Source organism: Triturus cristatus, chromosome 8 (genome assembly GCF_964204655.1).
Source record: "Triturus cristatus chromosome 8, aTriCri1.1, whole genome shotgun sequence".
In the NCBI taxonomy this organism is placed as follows: domain Eukaryota; kingdom Metazoa; phylum Chordata; class Amphibia; order Caudata; family Salamandridae; genus Triturus; species Triturus cristatus.
Window position 1 is genome coordinate 1132481328 of NC_140591.1, and position 25859 is coordinate 1132507186.

A 25859-nucleotide genomic window follows, 5' to 3' on the forward strand; every position below is an offset into this window, starting at 1 on the left:
CTGTTGTAATGCGCTCTGACTCAGATGCTCTGTATAGATTTGTTATCTTTTATGTGAATATTTAGGGGCCGATTCCAATCCTGGAAAAAGGCTGTACAAATCGTTGTATGTAGCGTTTTTCCCGTACAACTCGTACCCGGTAAACTTTTCTTACAACCTAGGAAGTACGATTCGTTCAGAAAGCCTCTTTCCATACAAATCGTACAAAAGACCATACAGCTAAAATAAACCAACGATTCTGATCCGGAACAGCTTTCACGCGACGTCTGTATGTATTTAAGCAGCGGTTTCCAGCCCAGCAAGTACGATTCGTCCCTACGGCCCTCCGTACGGCTCTTTTCTTACGGGAGCCAAAAACAGCTGTAAAAACAGAGTCCCCAGGGGGTACGAGTCATACAGGCATACACCACCGTGTGTTGTGTATGTACGGTGCGTACCCCAACGTCGCGTATGTACTGTGCATACCCCCAACATCGCGTACCCCAACATCGCGTACACCAACATTGCGTACCCCAACATCGCATACCCCAACATCGCGTATGTATGCACCGTACATACGCGATGTTGGGGTATGCAATGTTTGGGGTACGCACAGTACATACACGATGTTGGGGTACACACTGTACATACACAACGCACGGGGGTGTATGCCTGTACGACTCGTACCCCTGTACGACTCACACCACAGGTACAACTTTTCCCGGGATACGAGTCGTACAAAGTTCGCTTCGTAGCGGGTAATGGCATTCCCCGGGTACAGGACATTTTCCGCTCAAATCGTAAATCGGAAAGCCGGTCCGGATCGTACTAGTACGGTTGGACTGCATTTTTATAATTTGTACGGAAAAGTGTCCGAGTCCGTCTGGTACAACTTTTCCCGATCCGATTTGTAAGGATCGGGTCGATCCATACAAATCGGATCGGGAAAAGTTGTATTTTTCCCGTACGAATCGTACTTCACGGTTCGGACGGGACTTGTACGATTTGTATGGAAAAATTTACCGATACGAGTCGGATGGGAAAAAAAACATACAGGATCGGAATCGGCCCCCTACTGTTGTAAATCGCTCTGATACCTTCGGGTCTAGCTAGCGCTATATAAAACTCTCATATAAATAAATACCTTGAAGTCCTCATTGTCTTATGTAACATTTCCTATACACTGATTTACACACGTATGATTCGTTGACACTGTATAATGAGTGTGTGATGTACAAAAATAATGCATGTAAGCGAGGGGCTATGGATAGATGAGGGACACTGTTGGAGGGTGGTAGTGAAGGAATTTGTGGAGAAGGAGGTCATGGGGGGAGTGTCAATAAATATTGCCACTTCACACGCCACCGGCACAAAAGTCAGCCCTGCTTAAATGTTACCGCCAGAGAATCTACCTACTACATGCAGGTGGCAAAAATATGCCTCCTTGTTTATAATACTGGGATTTTCTTTTGCAAAATGTTCTGTATTCTTGGTTAGATTGAACGTAAAGCCGCCAAGAACATTCAGAAATCATGAATTTGTTGAAAGAAAACCAGAATACCTTTGGGATTCCAATGACCTGGTGTCATCTGGTCATCCTGCCTGATACCCGAGGTTTGTTAAAGCATGGTATGGATTTTTTTTATTTGCTTGGTAAATCGAGGGACCGTGTGCAACACATCAGGGAGTATTTTGTTGTATTAGAACATTGGAATGTTGGAAGCTCCATTAAAAACAATGGAGTGCTCCGGGCTTATAATGGCTGGTATAAGCCCGGAGCTCCATCATTCCAATGCTTCTTTGTGGCTGTGAACAAAGGCTTCAGGTAGCCTGAGGGGATTTCAATCCCCTCACGCTCCCTGAAGCCTTTGTTTAATTTGTTAGAACATTCTGCCCTCTAGTGGCAGAATGTTCTAATAGCCTTATAGCCCTACGTAGCAGGGCTATACCGGCTATTACAGTCCCGCTGCCTTGTTAAAGTCCCTCGCCTTCGGCTCGGGCCTTTAACGCTGCAGTGGGCCTTTAATAGCCGGTATAGCCCGCTACGGCGGGCTATACGACTATAATAAAACACAGACATCTGCATTATGAGAAGTGCTGTTGGCTTTCAATTGGAATCGCAGAGAACTAGGACACAAAATCGTCCCTAGCTAGTCTCTCCTGCTGAAGAGTTTTGTCAAGGAAAATGAACAAGAGAACTGCGAGATTATTTTACAAATTGATGTTTTGATTGCATTGTGCTTTTGTCTGCCCAGTTGTTTTTTATAAGAGCACTACATAATTGAAAGGAAAAATGAGTTTTTACAGACTCCATTCGCAGTGTTTGTTTTCCTTTTCCTCTTGCGATGCGAGCAGATAGACCTAGCAACGCAGGGGTGCTTTGGACAGGTAGGTATAGAACCCCTTTTCAGTTTTAATGCACACCACAGGAAAACACGCTTTTTATTGGTACAGAGAAAAGGAACTATTCCTTTTGAACTACAGTGACCTAAAAACGTTGCTAAATGGACGAGATGTCTAATAAAATAAAAAAGGATAACTAATGGAAGGAAAAAAATCATTCAGAGGTAAAGAATTGGCCCAGGAGTCCTGGCAGAGAAGTGTTATGCAGATGTGCACAAGTGATCAGGAAAATGCTGTCACTCCTAGGACAAGAGAACCAACATGCTGAAGTATTCTGACCGGCGGTCCAATACTGCATGCTGTGTTGGGTGGAAACAACGTTTAAATGACTGGTGAACAGGCCAGTGGGTAAAGAGTGCTTACCAAAAGACTCTATGTAATTAGGCATGCATATATTTTTATGATTTTGTTTGATTACATGAGGCGATTGAGACAGGGTAAAGCGGTCTCTAGGTCACACCTATATTAGGAGTGACACACGTTCCATAAATATTCCAGAGAAGCAATAAACCGCTGTCACTCTGGCATTCCACTCACTGGCTCCAGTGGTTTGTTGAGGGAAAAAACTATTTTGCCCTTGGTATTTCTTTTTCAAAATGCCCAATGATCCTTTCTTTGGTGTGGAGTCTCACATGTAGTCTCTGATCTGTTCCAGGGCTTGTTGAAAAAGGATCCTCTCATAACATATTTCCATCTGGCAATTGAAGTTTTTGCTGAAGAGTAGTTTATTAAAAAACATAACTTGACTTTATTTTCTTTACACGTAATATATTTTTTATAGAGCATGAACTTGACCTGAATCGGGTATCAGAGCGCTTTACATAGCACCAGTTGCAATACATGAGGACACATTCATATTTGTTAGGCCAAGGGTGATTAAGGGATTTGCCCAGAATCACAGGATGTTCTGCGTCCTTGCTGAGACTCGAACCCAGTTCCCCAGGTTTGAGGCCAACCCTCCTAGCCGTTAGGCCAACTCCTCTCCCCAAAGTTGAAGTTATTCTTTGAGAAATTTCACTACAACATCTAGAAGCAACCGATTGAGTTTATCATTTTTTCCAGCGGATCACTCACTTTTTAGTTTGAATGATTCCAAGAAAAATCGATACATGTATAGGCAATCTGCATGCATGGAGAGTTTTTGGAGACAAATACATGATTGTTACCTGTGTTTATTTTACAGAAATAGTATGGGACAACACGCAAAGGCATTTTTGACCATAAGCATATGTTTACAGCCAAAAATGCCTTCCAGGAATTGACAAAAGGAATTCTGCCCAATGCAAGCGGATTTATAGTGGTGAATTTCTCCACCATGACTGTGGGGAAATGTGTAGTAGCTCACGAGCAATGGGTGGCAAGTGGGTGGAACAGTTTTTTTTTCTTTAAATGTACCTTTACATATCTGGGACCATTTCCAAGTCACAGGTATATAGAAATACACACTGGGGAAAGGGGATCCCTGGATGTGTCAAATGCATTCTGAATACTGCCACAGCAAACATGCGGCTTACAAATCTTTTTAGAGATACTACTGGGAATGTTTGTGAATTCTAAAAAAAATTGTGCACCATACCTGTTTGTAATAGTACTTTTATGGGTGCAGATTTAGAACTGCAATGCTCTTTTGTCTTTTGGTTTACCAAACATTCTCATCCCAACATATCAATTCTCTGACCCCTGTCAGATCTCAGACTTGTGGCTGGATTACATATACTGTAAGGTGAGATGGTGTTACGAACAGCCGCGGCCAGTGCAGGTAAGAGCGGTGGGGCGGTTGGGACCGGGTGTAGGAAATTCCGATATAGGACAACGAGGGAAAATGTATTATTTCTTTAATTTTTCCTTGTGGTCATCTGTCGAATCACCCCCAACCCTGCCTCACCGCTCTTACCTTCACGGGCCGCTGCTTGTTACGGAAAGAGACACTGTGAATAACTTTCTAGTTCCCTTCTTGAATGCTATTTCCAAGCTTCTAGTGGAAGTGATTCATAAAAAGGTACGAGTTTATGTTTATTTCATTTTTATTTTATTTGAGGGCCACTAACCACCCTATAATGGCCTCACTTTTTTTTGGGAGGGAGCATAATAGAGGGAGTGTGGGGAACAATAATGTACAGATGCAAGAACCCATTGGTCCTGTTGAATCATCCAGCAAAAATAAGCAATGTCATGTGATGCCCTCTGCGAATATGTCTACAACATAATGGCAAAGCCTTGAACAGTAGCAAGAGTCCTGATGGCGGCGATGGCCAGGAGGAGGATGGTAAAGGCGGGCTTAGAGATCTGACAGGCCAATAGAGGAGTGACCATAGGGTAAAGTGTAGAGGCAAAAAGAATGCACGAGACACATTGGTGATTTATTAGGTTTGTAGAGTTTGTGGCGAGAAATCAGTCTTTCTTCCCTTGGCTAAAGCTGCTGTTAGCTTGCTGTAAAGATTTAACATGGAGGAATAAAGACAATGGTGGTAGTCCATGGGACAACATTTGCAAAACCAGAAATCCGTCCTGCGTCATATAATACTTGTTTGCATGTCTGGACTGGGGACCAAAAGTAGCCCTAAAATGTTTCAAATAGAAGCACCTTATTGTACCAAGCATGAATCAAGCAAATCCATACTTCTGCAGGTGTGTTCGGGGGCTGGACTGGAAGATATCTCACAGGGACAGCAGTTCGAAAAAATATGGACTACCTCCATTTTTAAATCCAAGTCGGTCTCAAGATACATGCGAATTTTCTCTTTGCAGAAGCAAGGCCGGACCACGCGCGTTTGCGGCCCTGCGTCTTTGTTTATCCTACAATTGAGTGTTAGAAAGTAGTCCCAGGCCAACTGACGCTCTAATGGGTGGCTCTTTGGCAAGCTGTCACCATAAATGGGAAAAATCTTCTAACTGGTTTTCCTTTGATTTTCAGGAGCCTGGGCCAGGAGACAACAGCTGTGTTGAAGAAATCTTGCGGGTAGGAGAATTTCTAAATATTCCACAGCCTAGATAATGCAATTAGCAGCAGATGTCTGTGTGGAAACTACAAGAAAAATGTTTTTGATAGACAAAAACAATATTTTCTTTCAAAGTCTTAACAGAACAATGTAATTAAAATGATTATTTCTCTATGCTTGCAGTCTCCATTAAAGGTTATTTGTGGAATAAAATAAATGGCAACTGGAGTGTGTGCCATGGTTTCCACCAGATATTGGAAACATTTTTGGAGGCCTGTCAAAGATATGATCCATAGTTTAACAATACCCCTCCGAAAGGGCCTAGATTCATGTTTTAATTCGTTGGTGAAATGCGCCAAATTTGAGAATTCACATAGGTGAGATTTGCAAAATTTAGCAATTTTCTGTGATTTTTCTTCATAGGATACTTTTTTGTGTCAAAAAGGTCATGCCAAAGGGCATTCTCTGCTCCAATCAGTCACTGGTCAGAATCTCACATGTCTTTCTTAATGCAAGGTAGGGCAATGAAATGTAAAAAAAAAAAAAAAGGCACACCCCTAGCTGACAGGTCACAGACACTTATACATTTCTTGCACCTGAGCCAAGCTTGTGTTGGAAGATCATATGTAATTGGCTTGAGGAATATCTCAAAACATTGAATTGATCTTTTAAGTTAAGTACGCAAGCAGGGGGTTAGTGGTGTTGTCTGCTGCTAAGGATACTCCTTTTCAGGGGGCTTGTCTTATTCTGTTTTTTTAATTAAAATAAGATGCCCTGAGTCTTGTTAAATGTATTTAGAGTAATGTTCAAAGATTCACACTGTGAAGTTGATTAAACATCTTCAAGTGTCTTCACAAGTTCTTTTACTCCAGTTGTTCTTACATTAAATTAAATTGAAATATGATCGATGTTGACTTCCCTGTGCAGCTAGAATCAGCTGTCAAGAGCAGAACCTACACACCCTAGAGCACTGGCTACATCCACCATCCTACACCAGGTCAGGTAGATGTACTGATATAGACACAGCCCCTTGACATACACAAGACAAACTCGACTCAGATCCCGCTCCAACACCTCAGTAAGAGGACTAAGGTATTTCTAAACTGACCGACATCTTTCTAGAATGACTCAGATGTTTTGTTTCAAGCAGGGCCAGCTTTAGGGCGGTGCGACCGGTGCCACTGCACCGGATGCTGGCTTCCTGGGGGCGCCGTGTTTGAAAGTTTATTATGCTTTAGAAGCACCTGCTGCAGCGTTTCTTTCCGCCGGCAATTACCAAGCCTCACATAAATGTCACAATAACTCCTGTGATTAATTATCTTCCTGGAGAGAGATCAGCATTTTGTATAGCTGAGGTTTTGACTTTTAGGTGAAGTTAGTGCAGAGGGTTAATATGCCTGCTGTAAAGAACGTGTACCAAGTAGATTACAGAGTGCGTATGTTGTAAACAGATCAGCCGGTTACTGCTTTCAAAAGAGGCATCCTTTTGTTACTTGCAATTTATAACTTAAAGTCCTAATATAGGATAGTGAGCTATTAACTTTCATCCCAGAACTGCATACACACTGCAAAGTATACATTATTGGAGCATTGATTAATGTTGCAAAAAGGGTTAATTTGGCTAGAAATTGATTCTTATTATTAAAGAAAACTCTCAACTATGCTGTTTCTTTTTCGACTCTGAGTTTGTGCTTCTCCACACCAAGCACTCTTAAACTATACTGCCTACCATGGATGACATGTGACTCCTACACTTTTAGTCCTTTGGCTTATGTAACATTTCCTATACACTGATTTACACACATGTGTGTGTGATGCAAAGTGCTCGGACACCCTACACTGGTATGAGTGGCGCTATATAACTAATTCAATGCATCTGAGAGAGTGTGGTAATGCAGACTTGGTCACTGTTAAAGGGTGCTAGTGAGAGAATCTGTGGTGGAGGTGGTCATTGGGGGGGCGCCACAGGGCGCCACCAGCACTAAAGCCGGCCCTGGTTTCAAGCATGACTAAGGTTATTATATAATGATAATTTTTTACGTACATGGCTCAAGGCTTTCTAATGTGGCCAAAGTATTTGTAAATTGAGTACATATCTAAGAAAATTAGAGTATTTCTAAAACGATGATCACGTTACTAAGTTGACTTAGGTATTTTTAAGTTCTGGGGCCTCAGTCATGGTCTAAGGGAAGTGGAAGCTATGGATAACTCGAAAGGCCAGGCTTTGCTTGCCACAAGCCAGGTAGGAATCACCACTAGTGTGATAGGATCATTAGCAAACACTGTCTTGGGGTGTTGAGGCCAGGGTCTATTTCTGGGGCACTTGTTGCAAGAGGCTAAGCCACAGTTATTGGCAGGATTTCTATTGTTCGGTACACTAAATAACTCATACACTGTGACAAACGAAGAAGACAGCACCTATTTGCTCCCAGAAAGATGCATTTAACCAATATAACCTTTGTGGAAGCATCCACGGGCTGGTAACCACTAACCACAGAGGTGCCTGAGCTTGCATTTGCTAAAATGGTGCCTATTAGCCACTAAAGTGGTGATTGCACATTGCAATGCAACTTTTTATGAAACCTTTCCTCTTGTACAGGATCAGGCAGGAAATGTATCACTATGGTAGTTACCGTGTTCACGTATAATATAATACATGGGATTCTGAAATCCCTATATATTCGCCTGTCTCTAATTTCTTCATAATCGGTGCCTTGTGATGCACCCAGTCGCTGATGATAAAGAAAAGACATCAGAACTCTCTGAAAGTTATACCCATATCCTTGTGGCATTGGACATGGGCCAAACCGGAAATTGAACTAACAGAGACAATTATACAGAATTGTCGTACCCTGGACCATGCCCTAAAAATCTCTTGGTTGTCCTTTATTGACAAAACACTTCAAACAGTATTACGTCTTCCAGGACTTGTAGATCCACTTAGGATGCTTACATTGGAGAAGGCGGCATTAAAGGCTATTTTGTTTGATGTCAGGGCGAGGGAAAGAGCAGTGTGTGGTGGGAAGAAACAGACAGTGGTAGCTTATATGGCCCATATCTTACCTCTAGGCTGTCAACCCTATCTTACCTGGGTGATGAATTATGAGCATCATTACCTCTTGACTAGCCTATGGTTGAGCAATATACACCATGCTCTTTTGTCAGTTTTGTGCAAGATTAAGAAAAAACAATTTTTATTCCACATAAAATTAGAGACTTTAAAGCTACTATGAGTTTTCTGTTTAGCTTGGAATCCCCAATTATCTCTTTTGACGTGGTTTTGTTTATTTGTAAAGCAATTTGCTTAAAGAGAATGTTTTTAAGAAGGAGGGTATTACATGTTTATCAAACTAGTCTTATAATATGTAATGGGTTATGAATGTTTATTGTATTCATGAGCCTTTAAACAAATTGGTTTTGAATTGTTTTATCATGTGATTTTGTGGCCCATGTTGATAATGTGGAAATAAAGCTTTGAAATCGAACTCGACATCAAAACTCCACTAGAATAAGCTATTACAGTTGAGTTCTGACATCACAATGCCTGCTGCCTGTAGCTGAGGTGACACAGGGCAGGTCATGAAGCAGCTGTTTAAAGTAATGAAAATGAAATGTTGCTTTTATTTCTTCTGCTCTATTTTTCTAGCTTACAATGACAAGCAGAGAGAACATGTTTATTATTGACTTCAATAGATAGGTAGAGAAAAGCTAAAATCTTTCTGCATGTTTCTGCACATTCTGAGCAGCTGCAGCTTTTTTTTTAAATCTGACTTGTATTGAACTGTTTTTAATATCTGTTTGCAACAAATATCCAGCAATTTGATGTGAAATGTTTAATTTTGCACTAGAGCTTTTATTTGTATTCTTCATGTTTGCAAACATGCTCACTTTTTTATATGAAAGAGCTATGCACCAAGGATGAGTGGTTTGTGGGAAAGGTGATGGCGTGACCATGTATAATACAGGATAAAGTCCTCTTGGCATACATGATAAGGATAGTGCAAATCTACTATGAGTTCCATAAACTTATAAAGGAACTTGACCTACAGCCTCATTCCCTTATTTGGTTTTGGAAACTTCTTAGTGACTTGCAATATCCTTATAATGTACAGCACAGGGTACTTTATCCCTTATATTGTTTTCAAAGTACTGCACTCAAGCATATTCCAAGAAATACTCAGCTACGCAGTCTTACTGCTTTCTAAGATTATAATGTTTGTTGATTGCCAAAAAAAGCAAAACATTAACCAAGGTTTTTTTATGATAACGGGAGTATTTCCATATTTACCAAGGTCTCGTGTAGATATAAAAATATAAAAGAAGAAGCGGCCCGTGCAGGTAAGATCGTGGGTGGTGGGGGACTCAACAGACGACCACGAGGGAAAATTAAATAAATATATAATTTTCCCTCGTCATGGTCTGTCGACTGCCCCCCCACTCCGCCCAACCTCTCTTACCTGCACAGGTCGCTCCTGTGTAGAAGGTCTTTCAAAAATGGCTTAGTTCTTTGAAGACAAAATTCCTTATGTTTTTTAAGGAGAGGAATATTTCCTAAGATTAACAACACATACAATTGCATCCTTTCACTGAGTGGGTTCAGCTCCAGATTTAAAGCATAGTTAGAAAATGTCAGCATTCACATTTCTTTGATGATGGTCTTTCTAAAACCGATGGCATATTTTTTCGAGGACAAGATAACTAAATAAGCCCACCTCCACACCTGTGAGCTCTATCTGAGATTACAGCAAGGAAAATGATCACCCTGCAAAGTCACATCGGTCCACCCAAAGGAAACACTATGTGCATGGAAGCATACCAAAAGCAATCTTCTATTACGTTATAATACTCCTTTAAAGGACCAATGGGTACAACCAAATGTCAATCCATCACCACGGAACTTTATTTAATGGTTGCCTTTTGGTTTAAACTTTATACAGCTTCCGACGCTGAGTGTTTGAAATGCATCTCCATGTACCTCGTATTGTCCCCCGTCAGACCTGTGATCTTCAACATATTGTAAACTTTTTGCTAAATTTAGTATAGCATTAGTTACTGCACAGCTAGAACTATTCTGGGGTTTTTGGCCCTGCCATCAAACCAGCTAAGGGTCTCAAGTACTTGATGAGGGACCCATAGCTGAGTGAAGGCCCATCATCTTCCAAATAATGCACCCTTTATCTGCTGCTAATACTAGTAGATGGTGCTTGCGGGGATATTGAGGGCAACCCTAGGATAGCAGAGAGCATTTTTATGTCTGCTGTATCCCTGTCCTAGTGACAGACTTCACTGAATAACAGTTACAACAGCTTCAGTTCTATGTGGCACTCAGTGACAGTAACCACCAGGGAAGGAAGTTTAAAGGTGACTATGCCTTTACTAAGATATTCAAATTGATTTCTTACATCTCTGCATCTGGTGCACTTCCCTTGCTCCCTCAGTGACAGCTGACACTAAATAGCAGTTACAGTTGATGTCCGTCATACGCTGCTCCTATTGTAATCATCAGGTGGTAGGGGAAAGGCGAGGACAACTTCAACACTCCCTCAGTTTCAACTAAGCTCCTTGGAATACAGTCACTGCTCAGTTAGTGCCCACTTTGTAAGAATTCGTAATAACTAAAGAGACAACTTGGTATTGCTGTGTCCCTCGAGGGTGACTACTGAAGGGGGTAAGGGTTACCATTGACCTCCCCAAACTTCTTCCTCAGACAGATGCAGCCACTCAATGCTTCCGCCTGTAGCAGGATCTCAGTCTGCCCCTTGCAGTGTAGGCAGGTACCGCCCACAAAGCAAAAGATGAATCAGCTGCTTTAAGCAGCCGCCTAATTTTTCACTGATGCGTTGCCACCAGGGCAGATACAGGTTCACAGCTAGCCTGGGGAAAGTGAATTAATGGTAAGAGGATGCACTGCCCTGGTCTGTGCTAGGCTCATCTTGCTAAAGTTACTCATGGTTGTCGTGTCCTAAGGGCACCAATAAGGACAGACACGAAGGGTTCTATTCAAGACACTTTATTTCACGTCCTTACACCAGCTTAGCCCTACGCTCAACTGCCTGGCTATTCCCTTTCTCCGCCCCTTCCTGTCCGGGCAGTACCTTCCTTACTCCACCCACTCTGCTCCGCCCACGCAGCTACTAGACCACCTCATCTCTACATCTCCCCCTTTGTTAGCAAGAAATGAGTCACCAAGAGTTACATCTCTTCAATCAGCCGCTTGGGCTGGCGGATTGTTTGTCGTGGTCTAAGTGTGCGGCCTTCAGGCACAGCAGTGGTGCCGGCGCCGGGTATCTGTCCCAGGTGGCCGTCACCGTCGCTCTGTGCTTCGACCTGTCGAGTTCCTGACGGTGTCACTCGCGACTCAAGTGTCTCTTGTAGACCTGGGCTGCACTTCTGAAAGTGGGACACATTTCTTGTTACGCGCCTGTTGTCTGACTCCGCTGTCAGCATGGTACCTTTTTGTCGGGTGACCGTTAGAGGTTCCGCTCTGAACTTGCTATCCGTCTTCTTGCACTGCTCCTGCTTAACGACCACGCAGTCTCCCTCGTGGAATGAGAGGGACCGAGCACGTCTTCTGCCATCCGCGTATGCCTTCATGCTTTCTTTGCGAGCTTTGTCGGTGGCTTCCACTTCCCGATGGATGCGGCTGGGGGAAATGGGTCGTAGTGCTCCCTCCCAGGTGGGTATCCGTGTCCGGACTGGGCGTCCCAGCATGAGTGTGGCCGGGCATTTGCCTGTGGTGGCATGCGGTGTCGTCCGATATGCTCGGAGTACATCATTGAGGGCTGCTTGCGGGTCTCTCTTATCTAGAGCAGCCTGTTGGAATGTCTTTTTGAGAGTGGCCATGAATCTTTCCGCGGTGCCGTTGGCCTGCGGCCATAGTGGTGTTATCCTTCGGTGTCGCACGTTCATGAGCGTCAGGAAGTCACTGAACTCCCGGCCATTGAAAGGGGGCCCATTGTCTGTTTTCACCTCAGTGGGTATGCCCCAAGCTGCAAAGACTTCATCCAGGATGGTAAGCGTGGCAGCCGCGTTAGTGGATGGGACGAACCGGGCGATGGGAAACCGCGAGTATTCATCTATTATAACTAACACGTACTTGCCCGATGGCATGGGGCCGTAGAAATCCATGGCCAGTTCTTGCCATACTCCTGGTGGCAGGGGCGTCATCTGAAGTGGAGCTGGCGGGTCTCCTTGCCTTACCACTTGGCACTGCAGACAGTCTTTCAGAGTGTGCTCTACCATTTTGTCTAGGAAGGGGAACCAGACACGTTCACGAAGTGCTCTTTTCGTCGTGACTACTCCTCGATGGCTTTCGTGTGCCAGGTTGACGACTCCCTGTCTCAGTTGCTGGGGTATTACAATTCGGTTGTCTCGCAACAGTAGGCCATCGGGCGTGACAGATAGTTCTTCGCACACATTCCGGAACGCTTGCCACTCCTGACGCTTTGTGCTGTCACCCCTCCCGTCCTCCGACTCTTCGTGCCGCCACTTGTTCGTTTGGACCCTTCGGATCACCTGTTGTAGCATGGTGTCTTGCTGGGTGGCGTCCAGGATGGCCTCTAGGGGGACCGCTGGTGGTCGCGCTTGGTCCACCACAAAGTGGATATACTCGTCTGCCATGGACGGTGTGAGACGCTGCGAGTCTTCCGGGTGGCGCGACATGTAGTCGGCCGGGTTGGCAGCCTTCCCTGGCTTGTGCACGATTGTAAACGTGTATTCCTGCAGGCGGAGTCCCCACCTCTCGATGCGGGGTGGCATTTTGGACCGGGGGTTGCCATAGATGGTGACGAGCGCCTGGTGGTCTGTTACCATGGTGAAATGCTTCCCGTAGATGAACACGTGAAAGTGCTCACACGCCCACACCACCGCAAGGCTCTCCTTTTCCGGTTGGGAGTAGGCCTTCTCCGTGTCGGAGAGGCTCCGGCTGGCGTGCGCCACAATGTGGCGGTGGTCCGTGTCCTTGTCATATTGAGCCAGGATGGCTCCCAGCCCGACGGGGCTTGCGTCCACTGTTATTTCGGTCTTGCGATCCGGGCTGAAATAGGCCAGGCTTTCCACCGTGCCCACGGCTCTCTTTATGTCCTGGAAGGCTTGCTCGCATTCGGGGGTCCACTCAAATGCCTGTCCCTGTTTGGTGAGAGTGCGAAGTGGGTGACTGATCGTGGCATAGTCCTTAATATATCTTGAACAGTAGCTCGCCATGCCGAGGAAGGACCGCACGTCACTGACGTCAAGTGGACTCTTGGTGCTGTTCAGAGTACTCACTTTGTCAGGGTCTGGTTGCATTCCGGCTCCTGAAAAGATGTGGCCAAAGAATTTCAGTTGCGACTGATGAAACTCGCATTTCTCCCTGTTGAGTGTGAGGTTGGCTTCCAGGAGAGCATGGCAAACCCTGTCTAAGGCCGTGTCGTGGATTTGGAGTGTTGCCCCGTAGACTAGAATGTCATCGCTGTAGTTCAGCGTATTCGGGATGTGATGTATGGTTTGCCGGATGGCTTCTTGGAATATTTCCGCGGCTGATGAAATGCCAAAGTTCAGTCTCTTGTATCTGAACAACCCCAGATGTGTTGCAAATGTCGTGATATAGCGGGAACTCTCGTGTAGTTCCAGCTGATGGTAGCCTTTGTTTAAGTCCAACTTAGAAAACACCCTCGCCCCATTGAGGGCGGCGATCATGTCACTTAAGTGAGGTCCTGGATGACGCTCTCTCTCAATGGCGGTGTTGGGCATTCTCATGTCCACACAGAGTCGTACTTTCCCTGGTGTTCCTTTCTTCGGTACTATCACGACTGGAGAAACCCACGGTGTGGCGCCCTCTGTCCGTTCGATGATGTCGGCGTCCAGCAGATCCTGCAGCTCATCCTCCACCGCTTGCTGGAGGTGGAACGGTACCTTCCGCGGGTGTTGGGCAACCGGGCGGACCTGGTCATTTATGTGGAGGCGGATCTGGCCCCTGTTCATTTTTCCGAGTCCGGAGAACAGCCGTGGGAACTTGTGAATGGTGTCATTGTCACTGTTGACGCGGTACAGGATCTCCACCAGCTTCAACCGTTCAGCAGTTGGGAGACTGAGGAGACAGTCTGCTTCCGGTCCCTCGATGACGTGAATCACGGCCGGAATAGATGTTGTTTGATGCCTCAGTGTCGTTGAAAACTTCCCAAGGCAAGGGAGCGGCTTCCTGGACATCCAGGTGTAGACACGCACATGTGCGGGATTGAGCCGAGGCCGAGGGTTCATCTTTTTGTATTCTGTCACTGGGATGTAGTTGAGGGATGCCCCACTGTCCATCACAAACTTTGTGGGATGCGTGCCAACGCTGATGTCCAGCCTAGGGTATTTTTTTAGTTGGTCTGGATCGGCGATCATGTTGGCATATTCAACGGAGTACTCATGTTCGCTTGAAGGTGATTCGGAGTCTCTGGATGGTGATCTTCTAGACCACCGTGAGGACCGCGACTCCCTGCTGGACTGGGAGGACTTGGAGGAAGACTTCCGGCGGTCTCGTACCGCACGCGCGTGATGTCGGCGCGTCTCGCCTCTTGGTGACCTCGTGGAGGCTTTCTCCTTCTCCCGGCGGTAGTCCCCGCACATTGTCTCAAAATGATTGTTGCGACCACACTTGTGGCATTTCTGTCCCAGGGCCGGGCACGCCCCGATGTGCGGGAAGTCGTATCCACAGCGGTAACATCTTCTCAATGGCGCCTTCTTCCCATAGTCCTGACGCCGGCTTCTCTTCCCCGAGTCAGGCCGCCGATGGCCAGGGTGGCGGTGATGTCTCGATGGCGGCCGAGCTTGTCGTTCCCGTTCTTTCGACCCCCGGCGAGGGCGGTCGGTGCGCACTTGACAGACCACCTCCTTACGATCCACGCGTCCTGCCTCCATGGTCTTGGCTTGTTCTTCAGTCTGATCATGGAGCCTTGTGATCTCTTCTATTTCATCCAATGTGTGACTTTTTTTTAGTAGTTTTCTGCGTAGCGTCTCTGACTGGCAGCCGTCGATCACCCGCAGGCGTATGGCGTCGTCCGTCGAGAACTCGTCGAATTCACAGTGGCGCGCCAGTCGCCGCAACCTTGTGATGTATGAGCCCATGACCTCATCCTTTTCTTGTCGCACTCTTTGGAACACGTACCGTTCGTAATCTACGTTCTTCTTGTGCACGAACTTTCTGTCCAGGGCCGCACGCACTCTCGCATACGTTCCCGTGTCTGCGGCGGGAAGTTCCTTTATCATCTTGCTGACGTCCTTGCCCACGAGGTTTCGAAGTGCGATCAGTTGATCCTCGTCCCCTGTCACCTTTGAGCCCTTAATATAATCCTCAAAGTCTTCAATCCACTCTTCCCAGCGGGGGCCCATGCTGCTCCCAACCACGAGCGCTAGGGGTTCCGGGGGGCGCAGGTGCGATAGTCCCATGATGATCGGCTTCGCATCCTGGCGAGTTGGAGACTGGGCTGGGGACCCATGGTTCGATAACATGTTGCCCGTGAAATGCGCGCAGTGTCAGCGCAGTACAGTCCTTGGGGATCCTCCGGGGATCTTGTGCGTCTGTTTCAGGTCGTTTCCCGCCTTTTTTTTTTTTTTTGTATTTGCTTGTGCTTGTTTAAATTTCAGCGTTGCCTGACTTCAAAATGGCCGCCCGGGTCTATTTGCATGGGGCGTCTGGAAATCCGCCTGACTTCAAGATGGCCGCCGGCTGGATAACGCGCGTAGATATCACACGTGGTGCTGGGCTCTCACTTCATTCATTTCAGGACTGCGCGCTGCTCAGGCGGCCCCTCTCATCATCCGCTTCACTCACGGTTCTGCAGCAGGTAGGCGGGCGGGGGGTCTTTGTGCTCGCTGAAGTCTTCGCGCTCACTGCTCCGATCTGGCCTGGGGGACGCGCGTGTCAGCGTCGTCGCTTCCCTTCCTGCCGTTCCTGGTGCCGGCCCTTTCCTCATGCAGGGCGCGTCTCGCAATCTTGCTCTTTCGGTTGTGGGGCTTTCACACGCTCCGGGTGTGTCGCGAGTGGCGGCGCTTTCGCTGGTTTCTTCGTGACCAGCCCTTCGCCGGTCTCGTTAGTGTGCTGGTGTTCTGGGGAGAGCAGCTAGCTCTATCCCACCCTCGTCGCCAGCTGTCGTGTCCTAAGGGCACCAATAAGGACAGACACGAAGGGTTCTATTCAAGACACTTTATTTCACGTCCTTACACCAGCTTAGCCCTACGCTCAACTGCCTGGCTATTCCCTTTCTCCGCCCCTTCCTGTCCGGGCAGTACCTTCCTTACTCCACCCACTCTGCTCCGCCCACGCAGCTACTAGACCACCTCATCTCTACAATGGTGTAGAACAGGGTAGTGTTCCTTTCCCACAATACTGCTCCTGGAACTCTTTTACATTCAGTTTCAGATTCTACATCGGTCAGATTGCCCCTTATTGAGTTCAAGCAGAGTCAGATTCTAGTGGTGTGTGACTCTTGCATATTTCAGTTGAGTAGGCCAAGCTGGTTATAAGGAGGTTGTGCTGATGACAGAGAAATGTGTGATGGTAAAGAGCATGAATTGTCTGCATGGTGCTAAGATAGCCATTTTTGTTTTCTTAAATAATTTTTATTGGTTTAATAAGAAAGTACCAACATTATATTTAGCATAAAGTGGAGGAATAGCATAATAAAGACAAATTATTAAAAGATCGTACAATAATAGAGATGATACTATCAGGGTGGAGAAAAGACATTTAAAAAACAACCTTATGCAATAAAATTATTAAAAAGAAATAAAGGTCCATATCAAATCAAATAATATTATATTTATAATTTTTTGAATAAAGATTTAGAGAGGAAAGAGTGGAAAAGAAAGGGTTAGAAGAGGAGGCGGGAGGAGGGAGAGGTAGTAGAAGAGTGATTAGTGTAGAGACAAGTGTGAAGACAAGAAAGAAGTAAAGCGAAGCCAAAATAAATCAGATTTGATTTCCTGAGATAACGTTGACGCTGAAACAGTAGAAATTCTATGATCATTACAGATAAGATTCCACCATGTTAACGTACATACTTTAGAATTGTCTTTCTGGCAAGATAAAATAACTTTAAATGCAAGAGCAATAAAAAGATCTAACAATTTCAAATTCAGACATTGATCCAAGAAAAACATTTTGGATTGATAATGGAATGCAACATTGAAATATCTTAGAGGAGTTAGACCAAATGGATTTCCAGAATGTAAATACATTAGGGCAATAATATATTAAATGGAGTAGTGTGCCATCAGAGGAAAGACAAGACTAGCAAAGGGGAGAAGAAGAGGGAATAATCTTATAGATAAAGACGGGTGTACAAACCACTCTATTATATAAGAAAAATAGGAATTAAGTGATGTTGGCGGCTCTGGAGGTGGTGAAGATTTTGTGCCATAATTTATTCCATCTTTGAGTTGAGAGGGATTTTGAGAGGTCTTGTTCCCAGGCTATGTCAATTAAGGATTTTGGTCTATCGGATATAGGAGTAGATAAAAGTTTATATATAAAAGAGGCTTTGGGGTTAGAGTCAGAGGAAATATTGTACAAAGGAGTCAGGAGAGTAAATGGAGTAGAGTCATCAGGGAAATCTTTGGATAGCAAGAATGATTGAAGTTCCTGTGATAATTGTGAGTACTGGGATAGGCAGGATGAGGGTAAGTTATAACGTTCTTGTAACGTAAAGGGTATGACAGAGTTGGTGAACATATAAAATATCCTTCTCTTTCCAATATTTGAAATAGAATGAGTTATGGCGAAACTTAATGAATTTATTTTACCAAACGAGGAGGAAAGAAAAGCTTGATGAAAATTAGACCCATCTTTGAACAGTGAATGTATCAAGTGTTGGGAATATTTTAAGATGGGATACTTGGAAATAAAGGTACAGTTGGACATGGAACACATGTCATAAAAAGTGTATTCATGTACTAAAAAGCATTAAAAAATAATTCACCTAGGTATGGGTGAGTCTTGATATTGACTATTTAGTGCATAGAACTGTCTAATTAAAAAAGTAGTGTGATATAATTTAAAATTAGGAACTCGCGCACCCCCTTCGGTTTTTTGTTTAATTAATTTAGCTAAAGCAATACAGACAGGTTTGTTGTTCCAGAGAAATTTAGTACAAAGAGAATTAATTTGGTTAAAATAGTAATTAGAAATTCTAAAAAGCAGCATAGAAAGCAAGAAAAGAATAAGGGGAACAATCATCATTTTGATAGTATTCAATCTACCCCACCAGGATAAATAGCGAGGAGACCAAGAAGTGAGTAAGTTTTGAATCTTACATTTTAGTGCACTGAAATAATGGGAACGAGTTTGGGGGACTGTAGGTGAAAACCAGACACCTAGGTATGTGATTTTAGATGGACACCACTTTAAGTTGGTATCAGAGAACATGAATTGGTAACACAAGGAGTTTAAAGGTAAGACCTCAGTTTTTGAGAAGTTTAATTTATAGCCGGATATTTTAGAATACAAATCAATCTCCTGTGAAAAGGGAGGTAGGGAAGTAGAAGGTTTTGAAAGGTAGATCAAAATATCGTCTGCATAGGCGCATAATTTAATTTCGTGGGAGTTGTGTCAAAAACCTGTTAATAGGGGGTTGTGGCGAATGCGTTCAAGAAAAGGTTCAAGACATAGAAGAAATAAAAAAGGAGAAAGGGGGCCACCTTGTCTGGTACCTTTGTGTAGACTAAAATATGGGGATAAAAAAACATTAACAGAAACACAGGCATGTGGTTCTGAATATAGTAACTTGATAAACTAAATGAATTTGGGTCCGGATCCAAACAAATGAAGAGTTTTGAACATGAGTTGCCAATTTATACGGTCAAATGCTTTTTCAGCATCAAGGGACAGTGCAGCTAGAGGATCAGGATATCTTTTCCCTCCTATAAGAATGTTAGAGAGCATCCTAGCGTTATCAGAAATGAGCCTACCTCTAATGAAGCCAGACTGATCAGGTTTAATAAGCAGGGGTATAACACCATCTAATCTAGAGGCAAGAATGTTTGCAAACATTTTACAATCATTATTAATTTATGAGATTGGGAAATAATTTTGACACGGTGTGGTCTTTATCAGGTTTGGGAATGATTACAATAAGAGCATCTAAGAAGGAGCCTTCAGGTTTAGATTTCGATAGGAAAGAGGCAAAAAGCTGAAGTAAATGAGGAGCAACAATAAATGAAAAAGAGGAGATAAGTTCAATAGAGAAACTGTCAGGACCAGGGGCTTTGGCTCTCTTTAGAGATTTAATGGCAAACAAAATCTCCTGAAGAGATATATCCTTTTCAAGGAGAGCCATAACATCCAGTATAGAGGGAGGAGAGGGAGGATCATCAAAGAATTACTGGGTATTGCTTTCAGAAGGATGGGTCTCATCCATATATATAATGTTTATAGTAGGACTGGAAAGCATTAACAATGTCTGAGTCAGAGTGTAATAAATTGTTGGTGAGGGTATTACAAATAGGACCAATGGTTTTCCTTTCCGTTTTGACTTTCAAATAATTGGGTAGCGTTCTACCCGCTTTCTTTTGACCCCCATGATATTTGGATTTTATTTTGAGTAAGATATTGCAAGCATCATTCGTAGCTAGTTTATTTAAATCGGATTTCACTTTGATAAGGTCCCGGAGGTGAGTAGGACATTTGGACGTAAAGTAAGAGTGTTCATGAGTCTTAATATGTCTTAATATGTTTGAGGGTAGAGAGGTATTGGGAATTCAATAATTGTTTCCTTCTGGCAGTGTAGGCAATGGTGAAGGCTCTGAAAGAGGCTTTAAAGGCGTCCCAGTTGTTGTGTACAAAAGTGTCACTGGGCTTATTTAACTGAAAAAAATTCTCTTATAAAGGAGGTAGCCCCGGAAATGTAAGTTTGATTAGATAATAGGGAGTTGGTGAATCTCAATTGGGCATCTTTGAAGGTAGCAAGGGACAAATTAAATAATACTGAAACAAGGGCATGGTCAGAAATAAAAATGGACCCAATCTTGGAAGATTGAATTGAGGGGAGTAGAGGTTTTGAGACCAAAATATAATCAATACGAGACATGGTGTGGTGAACATTTGGGAAAAAAATGTAGAGTGGACGAGAGGCAATAGCAGACTGAAATGTTTCATGTGACTTATCTGGTTTGAATTTACAATTTGATTTTCTGTCAGAAAAAGGGTCTAGCCAATTATTAAAATCTCCAGCAACAATGATATTGGGATTAGTAATAGAAGACAATTTTAGTTTGATGTTATGCCAAAAATTTGGATTAGACTTAACCGGTCCATAAATATTAAAAAAGGTGATCTATTTTTTATAGACTGTGGCATTAAGTATTACCCAGCGTCCACTTGTGTCACATTTAGTTGATAAAATTGAAATCTTTAGAGATTTTTGGCACAGGATGGCAATACCACCCTTGCGGTTGACAGAAGAAGAGAAAACAACCTGGCCCATCCATTGGCGTTTGAACTTGAGTAATTCAGTGTCGTTACAATGAGTTTCTTGTAGAAAAGCAATTTGACAATTGAGTTTCGATAAATGAGAAAGTACCTTTTGATGCTTAATAGGATGACCCAGACCACGGACATTCCACGACACAATATTAAACATGTTACAGCTTAAAAACAAGGATACAGGAGCAATGAAGACACACTGATAAAATAGAAAGATTCAGGCCACATAAACTGTACTTGAAGAGCAAATCTAGGGAATAAAACTAGAAACAAGAAGTCATGTGCTAATAACAACAATTTAACAATTTAGGGATATTGTACTTTTGTGTCCATAGGTATTTTGGTTTTGGTTTGCAAGAACAGTTTTAATTTAGTCGGATCTTCAAATGAGCGGGAAACACCTTCGTAAGTAATTTTGTAGAGACAAGGGTGTAATATGCCATATCGTATGTTCAGAGATCTCAGTTGAAGACGAAGTGCCAGAAATTCTTTACGTCTGGCATTGGTTGCATTAGAAAGATCCTGAGAGATAAAGATGTTATGACCGGACCAAACAAGCCAACGCTTTTCTCCTGCACTTTTTAATACATGCATCAGATCGGTGAATTCTAAAAAGAGCATTGCGATACCACGTTTTCTGGTAGAATAAGGCTGAGGACGACCAAGACTATGTGCTCGCTGGATGTTTAGAGGAGTGGAAGATTGAAGACTTAGAAGGTCAGGCAAAAATTTCTTTAAGAAGGAGAGAAGATCATGGCCATCAATATTCTCAGGTAAACCATGAAGTCGCAGATAGTTCCTTCTGTTGCAATTTTCAAGGTCCTCATTGTGGAGCTTTAGCTTTTGAATTTCTTGTTCCAGCAGAGGTATTTTAGTTGCCATGTCCTGAAGGTGGCCAGCACGCTGTTCCATTTCAGTTATTTTGCCTTTCATATTGATCCATCGGTCCTCTATCAACTGCAGTTTTTCGTTGGTGGTGTTCATGAATGGCTTGAGTGTATGTAGTTCGTCCAAAATTGTATCCAGGACCGGGTTTGAAGATGACTGGATCAGAGATGGAGGGTCATTTTTGGCTCTTTTAGGTTTAGTGCCAGAGGAGGATGTTTTGGAAAGGCTAAGAGAGTCACTAGACATTTTGATGGTGCATTTCTGACGTTGAGGAAGCTTTATAGTAGTAGAGAGTCTGCCCATAAAATTAGTGATAGTTCAATGTAGGTGTGCAATAAGTCATGCACCACATAAGAGGCTATGCAGTGAGGAGATATGACAAATCCCACTTACTGTTTCACATACAAGGAAACAAGTATAAAAAAGGATTCTTGAAGTAACACTTCACAGCATGTGTAATCACATACACTTCCCCTCAGGTTCAGGCATGGGAAGGATCGAGTATAATTAACTTGAAATCAAGGAGAGGGGGCTCTGTAAACCAAGGGATAGAGCTCCCAATAACCATAAAGTTTGGTCAAGATCTATGTAGCAACATTCATGCCTCAAATATAACCATACTCATATCCACCAACAAACATCGTTTCTCAACCCACTCAGAATGCACTTTATAACAACAAATTATATGAAAAATATATTTATTTTAACGAGTGAAAAACCTGTCTATATATTCAATTCATATCATGACAGTATATTAAAAAACAGTTTAAAAATGTATAAATCCTAGATACAATTCTTAATAGAAACAATATCCAAAAAGGAGAATAAACACAGACAATCTACCTTATCGTAGCAGCGTTAATTTGGATCCACTATAAACAGCAGAGGGCATGGGTCTTGATTCCCTGTCTCTGGTTGACTGCTGAATTATCCAAATTTAACAAAAAGCTGGGCGTTGACGCGTTTCAGTGGTACATTCTCAACAGGACCACCTTCAACAGGACAAGAAAAGATTTTCTCTCCTTAAAATGGCTTATACAGTAGTCTTTAATCGCACCGGTGCCTCAGCACTCCAGTGAGAAGTACTCCAAGTTTATTGAGGAATAAATGATCCTGGTGCAAGGATCTTTTTTTAAAAGATTATCCACGATATAAAAACGACTTCATCTTTGATTCACGGGTAGTTTAACTTTGTTCCCTTAAAGTCTGACTCTATTGTCACGAGTCGATTGTTGGGATTTAAAACCGGAACCTATCTCAGTCTGAATCCCCCTGTAGATTTTCATTAAAATCAGAAACTTCCTGGTTTTGTGTTCTCATCAGAAGCGCGTTTCATAAATCACGACCTTCTGATAGCGGGATAGCGTTCTTCATGGCTTTTTACTCCAACGACTTGCTATTCCCGGTATTTGGCCTGGATCGTGATTAGTTCAGTAGTTAAAATATATATATTTTTCATATAATTTCTTGTTACATAAGTGCTTTGATACATTCTGAGTGGGTTGTGAAGCGATGTTTGTTGGTGGATATGAGTATGGTTATATCTGAGGCAAGTATAATTAACCCAAGGACGATTTATGCCACTTAAGCACAGAAGGGGTATGTAGAGCTGTATAGAAATACCAAAAACCAGTCCCAGATCACGTGCTCTGCATGCACCACTAGGACAGGGACTCCAGCGGTATGTGCTTAATCCAACAAATGTATTTCTTTCGACAAGGCCGTATATATAAATATATATTGGACCATTAGATTTAAAGGCTTGAAGAAACCAAATAAATAAAGCACCATTTGCACTGGTTTTAAGCTGAACACTGACAGTTGTACCAAAAATGCATGGAGAATGGTGAGAAATGAGAGGAAGCTCACCCAGGTGTTGTTGGCCGCATGAGGAATACTGCGAGCAACACGCTATCAAAATGGCGGCTGCTTGCGAGTGAGGAAAAATGTTGTCATGGCAAAATTTGATGAAGAACGGGTTTAAAGAGTCTCCCGTTAGCTCATTAGCGTGCCATAACAATGCGCTGCAGGAGACCAGCTTTGAGAGTGCTGGGCATGGTCTCAGTGTGGCCGAAAATCATTTCCAAAGCTCCGTCAATAGACGGAGCTTAGCGGACTGCCGCCATCTTGTCCCGGCGTGTAAGCCACCATGCTGAGCTACACATAACCAGTGGTTTGGCTTTGGTCACTGGTGATTTGGTTAAGGCAGGATAGGTCCACTCAGGGCATCTTGGAATGGGCATTGGTGTGATAGGTGTAGCGCCCTCCCCAGCCTGGGAGCATGCAAATGAATATGGCACACAGAGAGCTCTGTAACAGACGTCTTTATTCCTCGGCATACGATCACACACCGCACTCTCAGTGGTCGAAGTGGGCGGGAACGGAGGGGCACGGCGTGCCCCTACTTATTTAATTTAACCAAGTCCGTTCCCCTACTTCTTCGTTTCAAAAATGCATCCCGGGACGGCAGGAATGCTCTGAGCTTAAAAGAAATACTACAGCATCATCCAGGCCGGTGTGCTGCATAGCGAGGAAGGCCTCTGCAGTTGCCAGGACCCCCTCCCCCTTCCCCACTGTATCTGTGGGCAGGGACCTGCCCAGCAACACTGTAGGAGCCGTGGTGCACTGGAGGAGCAATCAATAGGCACAAAAACCCGGCTACCTCTGATGGGCCGGGCTGTGCAGTGATTTACACCTCATTTAGTGAGGAGGCCACCCGCCTGCCCCCACTGTGACCAATACAATGGACACATTAGGACGCATTGGCGGCCCCGCCCTTGACCTCATCTGCCCTTTATTTTCGAGCTCACCCAGACAGGGCCGGTTTTAGGGCGGTGCGACCCACTCACAGGGTGCTGGCTTCCTGGGGGCGCCGTGTTTGAAAGTTTATTGTGCTTTTGAAGCACCTGCTGCAGCGTTTCTTTCCTCCACAATTACCAAGCCTCACATAAATGTCAATAAAACTCGTGTGATTAATTATCTTCCTGGAGAGAGATGAGCATTTTCTATAGTTGAGGTTTTGACTTCGGTGAAGTTAGTGCAGAGGGTTAATATGCCTGCTGCAAAGAACGTGTACCAAGTAGATTACAGAGTGGGTATGATGTAAACAGATCAGCAGGTTACTGCTTTCAAAAGAGACATCTTTTTTGTTACTTGCAATTTATAACTTAAAGTCCTAATATAGAATAGTGAGCTACTAACTTTCATCCTAGAACTGCATACACACTGCAAAGTATACATTATTAGAACATTGATTAATGTTGCAAAAAGATTTAATTTGGCTAGAAATCGATTCTTGTTATTAAAGAAAACTCCCAACTATGCTGTTTCTTGTTCGACTCCGAGTTTGTGCTTCTCCACACCAAGAACTCCTAAACTATACTAGTATGGATGACATGTGACTCCTACACTTTTAGTCCTTTGGGTTATGTAACATTTCCTATACACTGATTTACACACGTATGATTGATTGTCTCTGTGTAATGTGTGTGTGATGCAAAGTGCTTGGACACCCTACACTGGTATGAGTGGCGCTATATAACTAATTCAATGCATCTGAGAGACTGTGGTTATGGAGACTTGGTCACTGTTAAAGGGTGCTAGTGAGAGAATCCGTGGTGGAGGTGGTCATTGGGGGGGCGCCAACAAACATTGTCGCACAGGGCGCCACCAGCTCTAAAGCCGGCCCTGCACCCAGACTGACAATACCACACGGAAAGGAAGAGGACTGGAATTCGTGGCAGACTGTGCTCAAACCTTGGCGCGTTTTAAAAATAAATGTGGAAAATGTTTAATGTCTTATCTGCTGTTTTCCGTATTATATTTTATAAAATGTGTACTGCTTCTCTGTCTATGTTCAGGGATGTGGTCTTTTTGAAAATACTGTTTACCCTTTTCCAAGGATATAACATAAAAGCAGCCCGAGGTGTCCATTTCTGTGACACCAGAGCCCCTTGTGAGCCCCATCCAGGGTCTGACTGTGAAAACAAATAAGCCCTGGCTCCAAGGCCAGGCTGGTGTACTGGGCATCTGGTTTTATTACTGGAGGCTGCAAAATCGACCCCCAGTAACAAAACCCGCAGGGCGTCCAGCACAATGACTCACTTCTCACTCTCAAAAACGCAAAAATCACTGCAGGATTCCTTGTAAGCCCAGCAGATTTCAGGCAACAATAAAAGAGTCAAGATTTATATCTCTGGTGGTTGATC

General features: G+C 43.8%; 1 protein-coding gene across 1 annotated transcript in view; it reads left to right on the plus strand.

Annotated features, from left to right (window-relative positions):
* The window catches only part of AFF3 (ALF transcription elongation factor 3), a 1727663-nt gene that overhangs the window by 809959 nt on the left and 891845 nt on the right, over window positions 1–25859 (plus strand). Inside the window, exon 4 of the mRNA XM_085622771.1 lies at window positions 5297–5341. Within this exon, the coding sequence (XP_085478897.1) occupies window positions 5297–5341 (45 nt within the window). The remainder of the gene's footprint in view (window positions 1–5296; window positions 5342–25859) is intronic.